Source organism: Lineus longissimus, chromosome 14, assembly GCF_910592395.1.
Source record: "Lineus longissimus chromosome 14, tnLinLong1.2, whole genome shotgun sequence".
In the NCBI taxonomy this organism is placed as follows: Eukaryota; Metazoa; Nemertea; class Pilidiophora; order Heteronemertea; family Lineidae; genus Lineus; species Lineus longissimus.
Window position 1 is genome coordinate 14,607,889 of NC_088321.1, and position 17,934 is coordinate 14,625,822.

A 17,934-nucleotide genomic window follows, 5' to 3' on the forward strand; every position below is an offset into this window, starting at 1 on the left:
AGTCTCGCACAACCCCCAATCAGATTCAATTTCGCTTCCTGGAAAACAGCCAGGAATTTTTCGCCGGGGCAAAATTCCACTGCGCGAGACTGTCAATAATTGGAAAATAAAAAAACATGGCAGACTTTCTGCTTGTTTGTGGTTTGGCTGCATTTTGTTTCGTGTTATTCCGGGTTCTGCATTTTGCCAGCGAAGAAACGAAACCAGAATTGTATCACAAAAACTCCGAATTTGTCCAACGCATTATCAATGCATGCTCACTGCTGACGCAACCGTGAGTATTTTGACGTTTTGCTTGGATGAAGCTCTGATTGATTGATTTTGCCTGGCCATTCATGCATTGCGCAATGCATTTGGTGAACTGCTATCGGCGCTGAGTGCTTGTGTACCGAGAAGCTACAAATCGATCATGATCATGGATGGTGCTGCTCCTTGCTAAAAATAGATCAGTGGTGTGATCAGCTTGCATCAATAGGCCAGAATGATTTCTCTGTCAGTCTGTGGATCGATTGAATAATGTCAATTGTCATGACTTTCATGACGACAGTCGACGACAGATCAGTGATCATATGACGTTGCTTTGACAACGCCAACGATCTCCAGCACTGTCACTGACAACTCGGGTTACATTCACCGCAATACTGGTACGGTTATTGTACTTATCACACTTGTCATAGCTACCCTAGTAGGCCCCTACAGACTGTTTCACATGACATCATCACCGGTTGTGTGCTTGCTGGAGGGACAGAAAAGATATCTAATGCTGTAGGCTGTAACATTAACAATTACAGCATTTGATTCTGTTAAGTCGGGCATGACAATTCTACCCTCCCTGCAACATGGCTGGCTGTGGAAACACTCTAGTTGCGTCCAATTTTGACCTGCCCTCTGATGCTTCGGCTAACCAGGTCAGGTTTCTCAAAGACATTGAATTGACTTGATAGTTCTCTGCTAGGTGAAAAGCTTGCAACAACAAGAAAAGGGGCATGGCATGGCGAAAGTGTCAACCTCACCATCACTTGGTTGCACTGATCGATACCTCTGAATGAGTCATCAGTTGCCTCTGTTTCAATTTCGTTTTGAATGGACGTGATCAGAATTGGAGAGTAGTTCTCCACATTGCTGTTGTGCCAACTTGTGGGGGATGATGACTCATGAATTACTCCTTTGGGACGTCTTTGCTTATTCGATAAACGAATCACAATGTGAAGTATGAACAGTTGATTTATTACTGGTGGCACCATGGTACATTTGTATTTGATAATAGGTTGCCAAGCATTTTCAAGTTAGAAATATTGAGTTGAGAGCATTATCTAGGACAGAATTATCTCCGTCAGCAACATTGAGCAAAAGCATTTTCCTGTGTGGGAGTGGTTATTTTCAAGCTAATTATGCCCCCGCTCAACGAAGTTGAGATGGGGGCATTATGTTCTTGGGGGCATTATGTTCTAAATCGCTTGTTTTAGGGTATATTTTCAGCCTTCACTTTGCCTGATTATAAACGCATGTGCTAATTTTTTCGGAGACGTCATCGTCACTGCATCGAAGGGAGGCTGCATGACTTCTAATAACATGCTGGAAGAATACGTGAACAAACTGTCACAGTCCCGTGCTGCATGCTTCCATGTTTAACCCCGCTAGTACTCTAGCATGTTAACTCTGAATACCGCGCACTGCCACATGAAAGACAAAGAGAAAGACATTTAAGCAGCAAAACACACAACTGCTGTTCATTCCAGGTGGAATGACCCCTCTCCTGCCACCAATCAACACGCACATCAAGAACATTTTTGTCCAATTATTAGCGCACTGCGCTTAAACTGCGCTTATAATTGAATTTAACTGCACCCTCAATTAGCGCGTGCAGTGCGCTAAAATGCGCATAAATACAGTAAGCAGATTACTACCAGTATAAGCACTTAAATTCGTTTCCTTCAACCTCCCCAACATTAAAAATATGCCCACTCAGCGGGGGCATACATTGCGATTCACACAAATCGCGTTATGTCTAGTTTTCAAACAATTTTCATTGTTATTGTTTGTAGATACCACCCACCTTTCCTTTGGGGAAAGAGTGGACACCTCCAAACCATCCTATATGCCAAACTCGGGAGAGTCCAACCACCATTACCGAAGGGGGATCGGATAGCCCTTCCGATGCCTGATGGCGCCACCGTCACTTTCGACGTTTATGAATGTCTTGCTGAACATCCTACAAAAGGTGAGTGGTTCGATGTGGTATGTGAAAAATCCGAGATGATTCCAGGATTTTGATCTGAGCTGAGATTTTGTATTTGAGAGGTGCAATCAATTCTGATTTTTCTAGGAAAATTGGTAACCTAGACATAGCCACAATATGGGGATTTGTAATATAAAGTAGGAGGAAACCGGAGACCCTGAAACTCTATTTTTATCTTGCATAGTCATAAGGATACTGGGGACCCACTGAGAATCAAACCTGGGACCTCAGAGGTGACATTTGCTGATGTTTAACTGCGCTAGTCGGACAGCCCAGAGGACTTTTGGCCTGACGACTATCTACTGATTTTAGTGTGATGAGTCACATATACGATATTTGATGCAGAATTTATTTTGCAGAATCTGCTTACATTGATGTTAAGGTTTCTGAAATTCACTTTCAAATACATTTTGTTTTGTGATGCACCAAATCATTCAGTTCATCTCAGAGTAAACATGAAGGAAGACTTACAAACATCGCCAATAAATCGGCCTGCTCAAAAGGAACCCGTTTTTTCATCATTGACCAATCACCCTGGTGAAACAGCACCACATTTCCCGAGGGTAGTGCTCAAATCGAGGTTGGAGTGCCCGGAATTGTCAACGCGTACCTCTGGGATAACCAAACAGAAGTCATATCCAAGCCATTCAATTATGATTTTGATGCACAAGGTCAGCGTTTTTTGTGGGTGAACAAGATGAGGGAAAGGGATGACCCTAAGAAATTCTACCTCGATCTCTGGGATACCCTCGAGAAATGTGGTGCTGACTCTCCATGGTGCCAATGGGATGAACTGATCCAGAAGTAGTGAGATACACAATTTCCTCAGATTTTCTCAATTCTAAATATTTTTTGTTTCATACACTGATTGACATCGATTGTTTAAACGTACTTTTCATTCTGTAATTTTATTTTGTATCTCTAGAATAGAATTTATCACTTTATTTTCTTTTTTTGTCGAATATGCCTGTTATTAACTTTATAAATTGTACTAACAATGTATGTGCCATGTCATCTTGTGGAAATTTATTTGTCCTGTATCGGCCAGTGTAATTTGCTTTTACAATTACATGCGTGTCAACCCCCCCCCCCCCAGTCATATACCTTCGTGGCTGCGAGCACATTCCACTTTTCTTGGGGTCAGGGGTCATATTAAGTTCTGCTTTGATAAAAGAATACACCATTCATTCAAAATATGAAATTGAATTGGAGATTATTCAATTATATGAATACACACTTAATATTTGTACACAAATATAGATTATACTCTAAATGCCAATTACCATGACGTTTGCATGTCTGGTTATTGTACCACTGAAATATTCACTTCTATTTACTTGTGCCACAGACGAAAACAATATACACAAACTGCAATGACCTTTAAAAGACTACATGCGTAAGACCAATGACTGGATATTCAAAGTCCAAATACTTGTAATACTAGGCATATTTGTCTTAACTGAGTGTCAAGTGATATCTCAAAAGGTTTGTCTGTCTTGACTTTCAAGATAGGTTCATCAAAGTCCAAAGTTTCTGTTATTTATCACAGGCAAAGTTCGAAAATCAATGTTTTCTTTGGGAAAGAGGGTAATTTTCAGCTGAGAACTCGGGCCTTTAAGATAACATGCAATTTAAGGCCAATGACTTGTAATTCAAAGTCCAAATAGTAAGCATGCAGAGTATTGCGTATGCCATGAATGCACTGTCACTGACCTTATGATGGTGAATCTTGAGCAATATCAGGTGCACTAGGTTACCAGTCTTGTTCTCAAATCAATAAATTCTTGTTATTGTGCATACTAGAAATCGCACTGTTGATCGTAATGCATCATTATTTTGATATTGATAATTTGATATCATTTATGTATGAGGTGATATAAGCTGATTAGCGCTGTGTGGTTGGTTACAGGGCTCAGGGTTAATCCCGGGGAGAACCCAGGATTGTATTTCTGGATGAACCGGCGTGGCTTCCAAGGAACTAAAATTCCTTGCTCTTCACAGTCCTTCGAATGAGCCTTAGAACTGGGGTTCCTTGTATCTGGTGTCTATAGCAGGGCAGATTAAAGACCCCACCAAGTGAGAAAGATGAGTAGCTTGCCTGGACTCAACTTCTCATCGAAGTCTGAGAATCTTTGGGTAGGATTTGCAGATCACTGGCACCCTCATAGGTCATGCAACTTTTCGTCAATGCATTTTTGCACATTTATCACTAAAAAAATGCACCCAGGAATGTTAATAAAGAGAATCGGGGACTTTCTGTTTTTGGAAAAGACTGTCCCAGGTTCACTTTCCATGATTTTGGAAGAATTTGAACCTTATCCGGTAAAGTTTTGATTTTCTGTGGTCTTGTCTGCCGGATCAGTGCACATTAGATATAAGATATGAAAATACTTACATGTACTCTTATGAAAAAAATTAATAATAAATAATGATTTAATGATGTGCGGCAGTGTAAAAAGTGGCCTAAAATGTAGGCCACGATTGTTGAGAACTTGGAGAGCTGTCAAATGCCATATGCCAATTTCTCATAGTTGTTATGATTGCTAATTATAACGTCCTTTGGATTGGAAGACTTTAACCCTTTACTATTTGTGATGTACTTTCCCGCACTTAAACTCCCCCCCGCAAACGATCGATTAAAATCGCTGCCACCTGTGATAATAATCGGTAATCACTGGGTTGGAATTGATTGCCGGTCACTACGATCACCAATTCTTGTCGTAGGCACCTGTGGCGACCCCTGCAGATGAGCGATTATCATCGCAAGCGATTTAAATCATGGTCAATTTTGCTCAAATGAAATCATGCGTATTTGACGGAGGAACTTGATTCCACGACATGGGTATTAATTTCAAACCTTGTAAATGCAAGACAAAGTCAAACGGTATACAGTAGAACCTCTCTATTCAGGACACCCTTGGGACTGACCTTTGCCGTCCTTTATAGAGAGGTGTCCTGATTAGAGAGGTCGAATTGAATGGAAACAACTAATTTAGGACCATAACTAGTGTCCTTAATATAGAGGTGTCCTGATTAGAGAGGTCGAAGTGAATGGAAACAACTACTTTAGGACTATAACTAGTGTCCTTAATAGAGAGGTTGTACTTAATAAAGAGGTGTCCGCTAAGGGTGGTTCCGTTTTTGTTCCAGGCGATTACACGATGCTGATCTGTCCCGGCATCGCCAACAGCAGTGAAAGCCTGTACATCCGGACCATGGTCGATTACGCTCAAAATAACGGCTTCCGTGTTTCCGTCCTCAACCACTTGGGGGCGCTGAAAGATGTCCCACTGACGGCGCCGCGGATATACACCTATGGTAAGCCATCAACATGTGTCCCACAAGGCCATTTATCAGGGCGGCCCACTCATCCCTGGCAGCGTACCACCCTACCTTAAAAGTGCCACCCTTCCTTGCTCTAGTGTTTTGTAAAGGGTGTCTATTAGGCCACCCAACCTTAAATTTCTGGCTACCCTACCTGTTGTAAACTAGCACAACTGCTCAAATATCAAGGGTAACACCCCACTTTCATGACTTTGAGAAAACCATGTGGAGGAGCCTGATCGTGGACTTGATGATTAAAACCATTGTTGAAGGCCAACTTCATGCATAACTTCCCATGTCCTCTTGTCTCTAAAAAGATTAGAGTACAACCTCGCAATTAAGGACACCCCTGGGACTGATACATGCTCTCCTTGATTAAGAGGTGTCCTGATTACAGAGGTTTGAATTCAATGGAAACTGCCAATTTGGGACCAAAGGCAGTGTCCTTAATAGAGAGGGTGGGGAGTTTAAACATACTTTGAATACATATGCTAGAGTTCATAAAGGGGGTGTCCATAATAGATGGGGTGTCCTTAATAGAGAGGGTGTCCTTAATAGAGAGGGTGTCCTTAATAATAGAGAGGGTGTCCTTAATAGAGAGGGTGTCCTTAACAGAGAGGGTGTCCTTAACAGAGAGGTTGTCCGTAATAGAGAGGTGTCCATAATAAAGAGGTGTCCACTGCACATGTAACTCAATTACAAATCAATTTTTCAGGTGGAACAGAAGAGTATGAAATGATGGTCCACTATGTACGGGAGACGTATCCAGATTCAAAACTAGTGGGTGTCGGCTGCAGCATGGGTGCAAACATCCTCACAAAATATCTTGGCATGGACAAGAAAAATCAAGACTTTTTCATTTGTGCCATGTCGCTATGTCAGGGATATGACGTCAACAGGTAGGTCTAGTGATGTCCCATAGGGGGCGCTAGCTGCTGAAGGTTTCTTCTTGTGTGTGGCGCCATCTGTATCTTCAAAGTGTGTGTACATTTCAAGGTCAGGGTGGAGCGTGGATTTCATTTAATGTATCTCATGTGATATGGGCTGCATCTCGATGTCCAGCTATCTTCAAACCTTGTGGTGTTTGGTCCAGGCCGGTTTTTAAACATTTGTGGTGTTGTGACTCTGCTATTCAACACACATGAAATGATACAAGTTGGGCCGGTTCAAAGCCTGGTCCGCCCTCTATTTTTCCATGTCCGCTGAAAAAAGATAGGTCGTTATTCTCCGCATTGACTTGGAGAATGTTGGGGAGGATGTTTGCAAGGAAGTTTCTGCAGTGGTTGGCTTTGTCTCTCAGAGACTTGCAAAATGCCTCTGAGAGCATCTCATTTTCAAAAATTAAGTTTCGAAAGTTTCAAATAATAAAAACGATTTCCAGAGCATTGCGGCCACCGTGGAATAGGTAGGTTGTACATAACCAAGTATTTTCCTCTCACTCGGGTGTTGGAAGGTGAAGATTAATTTGATTCAAATTGCAACCTTTGCTTTCCCTGCAATGTCCTTATGTGCACAGCGGTTAGGCCACGACGAATGTAAATGATGGGTTTGACTTCACCCTGGACACACGCAACACTTAAAGGCTCACACCTTTTGTTGAAACTTTGATATTTCCCACGGAAATGCGGTATTTCCCACGGAGATGCGATATTTCCCACGGAAATGCGATATTTCCCACGGAAATGTGGTATTTCCCACGGAAATGCGATATTTCCCACGGAAATGCGATGTTTCACACGGAAATGCGGTATTTCCCACGGAAATGCAATATTTCCCATGGAAATGCGATATTTCCCACGGAAATGCGATATTTCCCACAGAAGTGCGGTATTTCCCATGGAAATGCGATATTTCCCACGGAAAAATCAATATTTCCCATGGAAAAGCGATATTTCCGGACGGAAAAGCGGTATTTCTCACGGAAATGCGGTATTTCCCACAGAAATGCGGTATTTCCCACGGTGTTGATATGCAATGTTTATTATGTCTTTGACTTCCCTTCAGTTGTGTTTACCAAAACCAAGCCACAGATATCTACAGTCAGGATATGAGTTCTAAATATCTTTACCAGAGGCCAGTATTTTATATCATTGTCTGCTGCATGTTTAGTAGTCAGGGAAGGTTTCCTCAATCGACCCGTGGTAGACAAGGAAGCGATTTCATTGTATTTAATACTGGCTCAATCAGCTTGTGGCGTTTCTTTCCACGGCAGCTTGATTCTGTGCTTATTTTAAAAAACATGTTCTATCGCAATTAAATTTGCCAATCTTTACTCGCACAAAAGATATTTCGATTGGAAAAAAATTTTCAAAATTTTTCAAAATGAAGATCGTGAAAATTTTCAATTTCTTGGAAATTTTCACAAATCATGGAACTTAAGAGGTGTTAAAACTTTCCCGTTCACAGTACATGTCAACCAAGCTGTTCTTGTTGACAAGAGTAGAGAGTAGTGACTGATGCAGGCTGATTGGCAGGTGATAGCTTAATCGGGCTACGATTGGTCGATTGAGGATCTTTCCCTGACTGATTAGTTACTAATACTATTGTTTAGTGTTCTCAGATTTTATGAGAATTTTTTTTTCGAGAATGAGTAGCTGTAGTTGTGAGGCTGTGCTGGTGACGTCATCGCAGTAAAAGTCACCAAATTGTACGCTAAATTTAAGGCCTTTAGCCATATGGTGAGAGACTGACGCAAGACAAAAAAAGAAATTTTCCCCCATAACCATAAAGCTAGCTACGGGTGTGATGATTTTCACAATTCACAAAAAATTCATGAGACCCCTGACTCCTGGTGTGTAACCAACGAACTCTATTTCCTTTACCCTTTCCATTTTTGTAGCCCCCCTCCCCCCCAACTCCCACCACTAGCATGTGTGGCTAAGCTACTAATGAAATTTCTTGGATCTGCAGGTGCATTTCGATTAAACAACATCGTCTCGACTTCAGCTCAATTCAGACGTCGCTTTTGATTATGTTGCTGTTGTAGTCTTCTGTAAAGCATAAAATTTTCGCAAAACAAAAATCATTTTCATTGACTTAATATTTGGTTTGCTGGAGAAATTTGTTGCCGAGCTTGTTGAGTTTCTGAGTTTGCATTTAATATAGCATGCCCATAAATTGCGAGAAAAAAATAAAACACTTCAAAAATTTCACGGCTTATAGTGTAGTTACTGCTAATGTTGTTTGTGGTGTCGATTTCCTATCTATAGTAACTGTGACTGTTGTCTTTTTTCAATGGCCATCATATGTGCCCACCCATTGTGCATTGTGTACCATAAGGTGGGGTGACAATAACCCAAGGTGGGGTAAAACTAACCCACATACATTTTTCCACTCTACAGCTTGAACCATGCATGAGAAATCTTCTATTTCAACTGTCTCACTCTACAAAAAGATCTTATATGATAACAAAGTGGGCTAAACGTATCATAGTTTAACCCAAATAACATTTTTAGACCTGGGGCTATTTCAACCCCAGGGCCAACTTCACCCCACGTTACGGTCCATCAGTGTTTTCAATCGTGCTGCCTTTTCTCTTTAATAACAGGTGGTGGTTAAAACAAATTGTATGACTCGATTGTTTTGGTGACCGATGTTTGAAAAAATCTGTTGCCTGAACATTTAATTTAACATATGCCACCATTTTAACATCTATTGTCTCTTTAATCTGGAAATGAAATGTTTGCTTACATGAGCAAGTCCATAGGGCCTACTGTTGGACCTGTATGGCTAGATCGTTTTGTCGACCGATGTTTGAAAAAATCTGTTGCCTGAACATTTAATTTAACATATGCCACCATTTTAACATCTATTGTCTCTTTAATCTGAAAATGAAATGTTTTCTTACATGACCAAGTCCATAGGGCCTACTGTTGGAACTGCTAAAGTCGGCGTACACCGTGTTTTCTGATGGGACAGGATAATAGAAATGCAATTTAACTCAATGCAATCGTGCAATTATTATGCATGCAAATTGGCTGAAACTTGGTATCTATAGAATTTATATATCTGGCTATACATGGGCATTGTTGAAATTTATAGTCCGTGCGTATTCACAGAATTTGAAACTTTCGAATTAAATTACAAATCAATTTTTTTAAACGTATTCACACAATTTGAAACTTTCAAATTCAATTACGAATTAAAACGTAATGAGCAGTGAAGATTTTAGGGATTCCTTCGCATTTTGAAAAATGTTCCGTTTTTAATTTCCAATTTTCCCTCCAGGGTTTGGCCGTATCTTCTCAAATGGGAACACCTACGTCGTTTCTATATATTTATGATGACCTTGAACCAAATTCGAGTCATGAAGCAACATGCCGATGTCCTCTTCAGCGAAAAGGCCTTGAAAAAATATGACCTTGACCTCGATAAGATATATGCGAGCACGTCCCTCCATTACCTCGACGAAGTTTATTCTCGACGGCGAGCGGGTTTCGACAATTTAGAAGAGTATTATAAGTGGTCAAGCAGTGCAAGTTATTTACCTAAAGTAAGTATCTTGATCGCCGACCACTTTATTAAGGACACCCTCGGAGACTGACAAGTGCTGTCCTTAATACAGAGGTGTCCTGATTACAGGGGTCAAATTTAATGGAAACAACCAATTTGGGACCAAAACTATTGTCCTTAATAGAGAGGTGTCCGCTAAGGGAGGTTCCACTGTATCTTTTTAGTGAGGACTTCTCTTTTGCGGACACCTTGTGGTCCAGGCACGGATCCAGTAGCCAGAAAAAGTAGCCTTACTATGGTGTCCTTGTCTAAGAAGTATCCGGATTACAGAGGTTAATTTCAACGGAAATGAAAAATTTGGGACCGGATGCATGTCCTTAATCGAGAGGTGTCCGCTAAGGGAGGTCGCTTGTGAAGTCTGTGAAAAATAAAACATCTGTTAGAATCTGGCGTTTGACGGTATCCTCGGCCTAATTCACTAATGTGAATATTCACAATTTTCAGATCGACATCCCGATGCTTATATTGAACGCACACGATGATGTCATCGTCCCAGATGTGGTGTTTGACATCCCACTGAATCATGCCTGTAAGTGAACAAGTGTTGTAAATAGTTACCCGATTGTAGAATCACCCAAGTCTGCATAGCGCAGTGGTGAGACCTGTTTTCGAAATAAACATCAGCGCTCTCCAGAGTTGGGTCAATGGACTTGCATGCCCTACATTGAGGCATCATCCCTTTAGTCACTGAATTGAATGATTTCAGAAAGAAAAAACTCCTCGTTAGTAAAATAATTAAAAAAATCAAACTCTTCTCCTCTTTACAGACACCCATGACAAATCGCTGTTCGTCGTCACAAAGCATGGCGGCCATCTTGGATTCTTCGAGGGTCAAGAGAAGAATTGGATAATGCCACAGAGCGTTACTTGGTTAGACAAGATCGTTCTGGACTATTCTAATGCTGTGATAAATGTTACTGAATATGACCACTAGGTGACTCTGTGCAGCGCGGAAATCATTTTCTTAAAGGGTTACACCGTATCTTATCCTGGGTCAAGAAAATAGAAATGCAGTTATGCACAATGCCGTGGTCTAGTTATTATGCATGCAAATTTGCTGAAACTTGGTATGTATAGTATTTGTATACATGTGTCTGTATTCAACGGTGATTTTGAAACATCTTTTAGAAAAAGAAAATGATTTTTGCCTGCTCTAGATCTAACTTTGCCTGAAATAAATGTGATATTTTGTTGAAGAAAATTGTAGTATTTTCTACGGGATGTCTCCACGGTTTAATTTGTCGCTATATGATCATGTCTGAAAAAGAAAAAGGACTATTTTGTTCATGGTTATGCCTGGTTATGATTGTCAGTTAAAGGGGTACGCCGTTCGTCATTACTGGTGGTCCAGGAAAATAGAAATGCAGTTATACACAATGCCATAGAACAGTTATCATGCATACAAATTTGATGAAACTTGGTGTGTATAGTATTTGTATATCTGTGCACACAACGGCACTATTGAAATTTGTATTCGGCACGTATTCAATTCAACAAATTTCAATGTTTTTAGGCGGAAGGCGTTTGCCAGTTTGCCTAGTGCGTATAGAAATGTGCGAGTTCACCTATGCGGTCATGGGCGGACAGTCACCTGATTATGTTTCTGCAAGAAAATAAATGGAAGTTGTAAGGTTTTTAGAGACACCCTGTAAATGAAGCTATTTTGTTGAAGGTGATAATTGTTTGTATGAGCTATTTGTGAAAAATTATGAAACTGATAGGTTTTCTGGGTGAAATTGCTAAATATTCAAGTGCTTTTTCTCATGAAATGGATTACTGGACCAGTATCGATGCTTTCAAACTATTCTGTTTGCAATTTATGACTAAAACTTGCCTTAGTTGTGGGCATAAGTATTCTAAACTTTTGTCGCAAAGGTAGTAGACCTAGTATTTACGTAAAGATCATCACTCCCCACATGGTCTGGATGGGAAAGTAGAGCCAATTCCACAAAACCAGTTAAGGATATAACCATGGCAACTGCAGAATGTTGTAGATCTTGGCTTGCTTTATCTGTGCTTATTTTTCTTTGCCAGAAGTATTTCCGATAACATATCTACCGTAGTAAAGAGGAGTGCTTCAGTATTTTTGTCAATCCATCCGTGCCAACAGCTTCAACCTTGCAAACTGGGGGTTGCCAAAAAAATTGTACCCAATAACAAAACTAATTGTAACATTAGACAGCTTGTGAAAAACTTCCCCAAAATGATACCCAATGTGAGGTAGGTTAGGTTATTTTCACAAATTTACAATTGTGACATTTTGGTCCCCCAATCTGAGGATAGAGCATTTAGCAAACTGTTAATTAATTTGCTTAATTGATTGATATATTAGTTTTATGATTGACATGATAATTGCTTTTAATCTGTGTTCTTGAATAGGTGGCTTTTTGGTTAAAGTTGGGCTAAAAATGTTGTGCTTCAGAAAATGTACTAAAATTTGTGTCACTCTTCTTACCAGGAGCCACGAGCTAGGCATCTTGGCAGAACTTTTGCAACTAGTCACGCACAACCATTGCTTCAAGTGATGCGGAGATCAGTGGAGTAGTGGTAAGAGCACTCATAATCAGGAGGACGTGGTCATAAAATTACGGTTTACAATTATACCATACTAAACTGGACTACAGCATTTTTGTCTTAGATGTATACTCAGGAATTATATATATGTTGAAATTCACAGTATTTATTTATTAAGATATTTGATGTTATATTATATTAAGGATAATGTGATATATAAGGCCAAGTGTCTACTAGTACTGGAGCATCCTAATGTCCTGACGCCTCCACCTTGATGGAGAGATGTCGGTTATCCCTTGGGACATTACCCGTGGTCGTGATGTCCCAGGTGTTGACGTGGTTTGTTCGCCAAGGAGGAGTTGAGGACATGCCGAGGCTGGAAGACTTCGATGGGACCTCTTGGTTCTGTCGACTGCGCACCATACTGGACTTGACATCGTGGACAACACGTCCAGGAAACCACTCTCATAATTCCCTTGGCGTATCTACGAAACATTTGCCACTGCACCTACCTTGGAATGAGTTGCATAAAATACAAAAGATATATTGTTTAATATATCGTACTCATTGCCCCTTGGTACAGTGATTGTTTCATCCAATATCATGGACCTGTATTTCACTTAGCCAACCCACTGAGAAGGTGTAATATCGATTTTGTTCATGCTGCGTGCATTTTAAGAGCTGTGTGTATGTGATGGGGCAGTATTTGCCCAGCCTTCCCCAGGCACCACACACACTTGTAGCTGACCAGCCAGCATAGATGTGTGGTGCCATTGAACGGATGGGCAAATACTGTCCCTCATATGCACAACTTACAAATACCCAAGCTAAATTGTCTAAGGTAGATAGCAGATAGTTCCCTTCCAATGATAGAAAATAGATTTGAATTTTGCGACGTATTTATGCTATTCCGGCCAGCTTTCACACTTTCAATGGGCTTTGTGGGCCCTGCTTAAAGGTATTTATCAGCTTTTTAGCCCACAAGTTGTACTTCAAATTCTGCTTATTGTGGTAACCAGTTTTCTTTGGACATTTCAATCAAGAGATTTTTGATAAATGACTCGACAGATATGGTCTATTTTTGTTGCAAGTGCCAAGTTGATGTTGTCCGATATAGAAAGAGCAAGCAACGTTGTATGATTATAGCTCAAACGGATATTCTGAAAGCCACAAATGTTGTGAGGGAAATTCACTCTGAACGGCACCTGTAGGCTCAGAAACCAGGCTGAATGTACGGTAAAATGGTAAAATTATGGCACCAGTAGAATTACCGCCTCTGTGTCCATTATTGTACTGTAAGCGATCTTCACTCTGAATGGCACCTGTATGCTATGCTCAGAAACTGGCCTGTATTTAAGGTAAAATGATACACTTATAGCACCAGTACAATTACACTTACAGCCTCTGCCCATGTTGTGAGAATTCTTCATTCTGAATGGCACCTTTTTGCTCAGAAACTGGCCTGTATTTGAGATAAAATGATACAATTAAAGCCCCGATACAAATATATAGCCTCTGTGTGCATTGAAGTGTGCTGCCAGTTGTTTTATACACTGTTGGGGCCTTAATTGTACCCCTTTACCTTAGCTAAATTAAATATTTTTGTTGGGAATGCTAAATCTTATGTACAATCATAGCAGAATATGACTACACATAATGCACAAGGAGTTATGTGAGATTTTATAATGAATAAACTAAAATGAGCACAGATGCCTTCCCGAGTTATTTGATTATTTTGCTGCACTGAAGGATTTTACAATGACCAGTTGCATTTGATTGTCACAGCATCAATGTATTGAGTGGAGACAAGAGCATCGTTAGGACATCTCGAGGAAATCGGAGACCTCTAGGCAACCTCTCTGTCCAAGAGTCACAATCTACAACACATCAGGATCAGCTCCATCTGGAAATCTAACCCAACGGTGGCAAAGTTGAATATCGATCCTTCACTCTTGGGTGTGGCCTACTCCGACAGTGTTGAATCCGGGACCTTAGAGATGACAGGTGTTGATGTTTCCACTGAGCCAATCGGACAGTCAAAATGGCAAGACAAAACAAACCGATGAGTAATCCCACACTGAAGAAGTCAAGGATAGAAACATTTTAAAACTATTTTATTAATCGATCAAATTGATTCAATCAGTTATTATTGTGTGTACATGCAATGTACAAGCACCGCCTTTGTACATCAATCACCACTTCATGTACATTTTCCCGAGATCTATCACAGTCACACTAACTGCCAACTAGGCTCTGACCTGTCTTGAGGTCGATTGAAAATAACCGAGACTTTCGATCAACATCATTTTAGTACTAAAATATGCATCAGAAATCACAACTCCCAACTGTCTATGGACACATCCAGATGCTACCAGTTCAACAAGAACTGTCAAATCGTATACCCGCTAATAGCAGTGATCTAAATCATGCTACCACAAATGTATATGCGAACCTTCTATATTTTTGATGCTCCTGATTATTATAAATTAACCAAACCAGAATATGTACACTTATTTCTACCCTCTTTTGCCAAACATACACTTCGATCACCAATTGGAAATTTTCAAATTCAATTACAAATTTCAAATCTTTTGGAACGGCTTAGGCCTCACGACTGTGATTCTTTAACCCATGCACCTGCCACCAATACACTGCTGTGCTTCAATAGAATTCAATCATAATCTCCTCGCTCCTGCAACTACCATCGAACTTTGTCCTTATGCTCCTCTAACAAGCTCACCCTCTTTATACTCTCGTAGCCGAGTATTATGAAGAAGGAAAAAGTTACAGATTGTATCATGCGTGCGGAGAGTCCTTTCATAAACATTCCCATTTGCTCCTCAGCCCACAGAGTCCTGACTGTTCTCGAGAAGGTTTTTCCCTCAACCTGGAAAAACAAAAGAAATTGTTTTTTTATCCGACCTCGATTCCTGGGTCCATTGGGCGATATGAATAAAGACTAGCAATTGCTTTTACTGAAAACCCCATGTACATTTACACTAGGCCTTTCTGTACAAAACTGAAGTAAAAGCATTTACTAGTCTTTATTCATATCACCCAGTATATGAACAGAACTCCAGTATACGCTGCGTTTATGAAATGACAGGGAAGGTGTCGACAGTGTCCATGATGTTAAGGTTTTGGTTAATGGTATTGGTTAACGACACAATAGAAACACTTCTCATAGTGTTGGAGGGGGTAGGCCACACTATGTCTCTAATAAACTTGGCTGTCATCTCTTCCTCCTCCCTTTGTCCCCAGAGCTTTGTCTCGACTGGTACCTGTGTGTTACAGATGGGACTGAACAGCCTCAAACACATCTGGAGAGTAACATTCATACTCAAGTCATGGGACCAACATTGATGTTTCTCATTGGAAAAAATTCATACTCAAGTCATGGAACCAACATTGATGTTTCTCATTCGAAAACCACCAACCACCAAAATATTGGCAAGAAAGCTGAGATATGGATATCTCATATAGCTTACCTGTATTCTTGTCCTAATAGTGTCTAATGGGTTTGTTATCACAGAAACTGTTATGCCACCTAGTGGCGCGGATATACACTGCAGGGCGAGTCGTGGGACCCAGACAGGCGCTACGCCGGAGAGAACATCTGGAAAGAAAAGAAATTCAATGACGTTTCTTGTAATCGGTGCTTTAGTTTGCATTTAAAGTGCAGTGCAAACAAGCAAGTTAAATTGCAGTGACCTGCGATAGAAACTCTCATGTCTGTTGGTTTGAAATCGACTGCAGGTCATTGTGAAAGCTGATTCTTCAAGTCGCCAGCAACTGCGATGGACAACCGCTAGAAGGTGCAGTTTAACATCATTTACTGTTTTCTCACCACTTGTATTTGTGCATGCAGTGCGTACCACTGCAGTCCTTAGTTTGCACCAATGATGACATTTCATACTGCAAATATTTGTACCGTATTTCAATCTTATCCTGCTTTTTGAAAAATATGATGACGATTTCTGAAAGAAGTTGAAAAGACCTGGCCTTACCACAGTAAGTGTCGTAGAAATACCACCACATGGCACTGTTGGGAGCAAACACGGCCAGCGACGCCAGGTACCCTCGATAGAATCCTGCAATACCGTCCCTCTTATACAGCGCCTTGCATAACGCCTTCGTGAATCCCCAGCGAGAGTAGTAGGCCATATTGTCAACACTTAAAGGAAAACTACGTCGAATATGTTCTGGCATATGTCCTGTAGATTTGGATAGCACCATGAGGTATTGAGATACGACATCAACCGGGACGACAAACGTTTGTCCGACAACTGACGCACACATTCCACCGATCATTGATTTCACTTTCGTGTTCGTGACACCGCCATATTTTTCGAGACAGGTCCTGACACCCTCGTACGTCGAAATATAACACACCTGCGGAGCAATTTGTAATGTGCTGATTAGAAACCCCCGATATAAACCCATTGCGCCTTCGGATTTGAGGATTTTCGACAGCGCGTTAAACGTTCCTGTGTACAGTTCTGTCCCTCGTTGCATCTGAAGGCGCGTCTTTACCAACGTAACTGGGTACAGAATGCAACGGATGGAGAATCCACTCAGCACTGTCAGTGGGAAAAACTTTCTCTTATCCATCATCTCGAACTCAATAATCGTGATTTTCTTGCTTGATTCCATCTTGTCTACCTGTGAATCTTGCATCCTCAACATTGTTGTTTCCTTCTGCGAATTGTCTTTGCTGGATCTCCAAACTAATCTCTATGTCATCATAATTTGTTTTATGCTAAAAAGGAAAATCATAAATGGTCACAACTTAAAAACAATTCAAATATCACTTCGTCAGGGACTGTGTTAGGCTGATCACTTGACAGTGACACTTTCACTATTCTGAAATTGTCAAATTTAATCAGAATAATTGTCAATTTCAACCCTATTCGACCACTAAATGAGCAAGACATTAGTTTCAATAGCTACCTCTTCTATTCATGCTGGTTCTCATTAACTTCACTTGATCAATTTATGTAATTTTGACCTTCAATTTTGTGGTTTATTACATGTATTATGTCACCATTTATAGTTTTCCACAGGAAGCCATCACTGTTTACTACGGTTGTAACCCCTTTTCTGATTGGTTAAAAAAATAGGTCAATCTTATCGGAGAAAATATATTTGCTGCATTGACATAAAATAAATTAAAACCTCAATAAAATCAACTGAATTCGAAAGAGTTATTTATTGTAATATATGCTAACTTACTATTATCAATGACACAAGTTTCTAATGTCTCTTAGAGAATTAGCTATATTTACAAAGTTTTTTAACCAATGAAAATGGTCTTTACAAGTGGCCAAGGCAAGCAAAGTGCTCGT

The 17,934-nt window shown here is 40.4% G+C and overlaps 2 protein-coding genes across 3 annotated transcripts; one reads left to right on the top strand and one right to left on the bottom strand.

The window, feature by feature from the left end:
- The first annotated feature begins 143 nt into the window (after positions 1 to 143).
- On the top strand, positions 144 to 14,297 carry LOC135498787 (monoacylglycerol lipase ABHD2-like). The gene is made up of 8 exons (XM_064789235.1): positions 144 to 274; positions 2,046 to 2,221; positions 5,390 to 5,557; positions 6,279 to 6,462; positions 7,568 to 7,636; positions 9,791 to 10,055; positions 10,520 to 10,604; positions 10,843 to 14,297. The coding sequence occupies exons 2-8, from the start codon at positions 2,158 to 2,160 to the stop codon at positions 11,007 to 11,009; spliced, it is 1,002 nt and encodes a 333-aa protein (XP_064645305.1). The 5' UTR covers positions 144 to 274; positions 2,046 to 2,157; the 3' UTR covers positions 11,010 to 14,297.
- Positions 14,298 to 14,686: 389 nt separating this feature from the next.
- On the bottom strand, positions 14,687 to 17,662 carry LOC135498579 (solute carrier family 25 member 44-like). Of its 2 annotated transcripts, none has more exons than XM_064788875.1 (4): positions 17,540 to 17,662; positions 16,597 to 17,348; positions 16,078 to 16,205; positions 14,687 to 15,476 (listed from the first exon to the last, which is right to left on the bottom strand). In XM_064788875.1, exons 2-4 carry the CDS (start codon positions 17,273 to 17,275, stop codon positions 15,288 to 15,290), a joined length of 996 nt encoding a protein of 331 aa, XP_064644945.1. In that variant the 5' UTR covers positions 17,276 to 17,348; positions 17,540 to 17,662; the 3' UTR covers positions 14,687 to 15,287. The 2 variants fall into 2 exon arrangements, with proteins under 2 accessions (XP_064644945.1, XP_064644946.1); XM_064788876.1 differs by having other exon boundaries at positions 17,620 to 17,650.
- Positions 17,663 to 17,934: the final 272 nt, after the last annotated feature.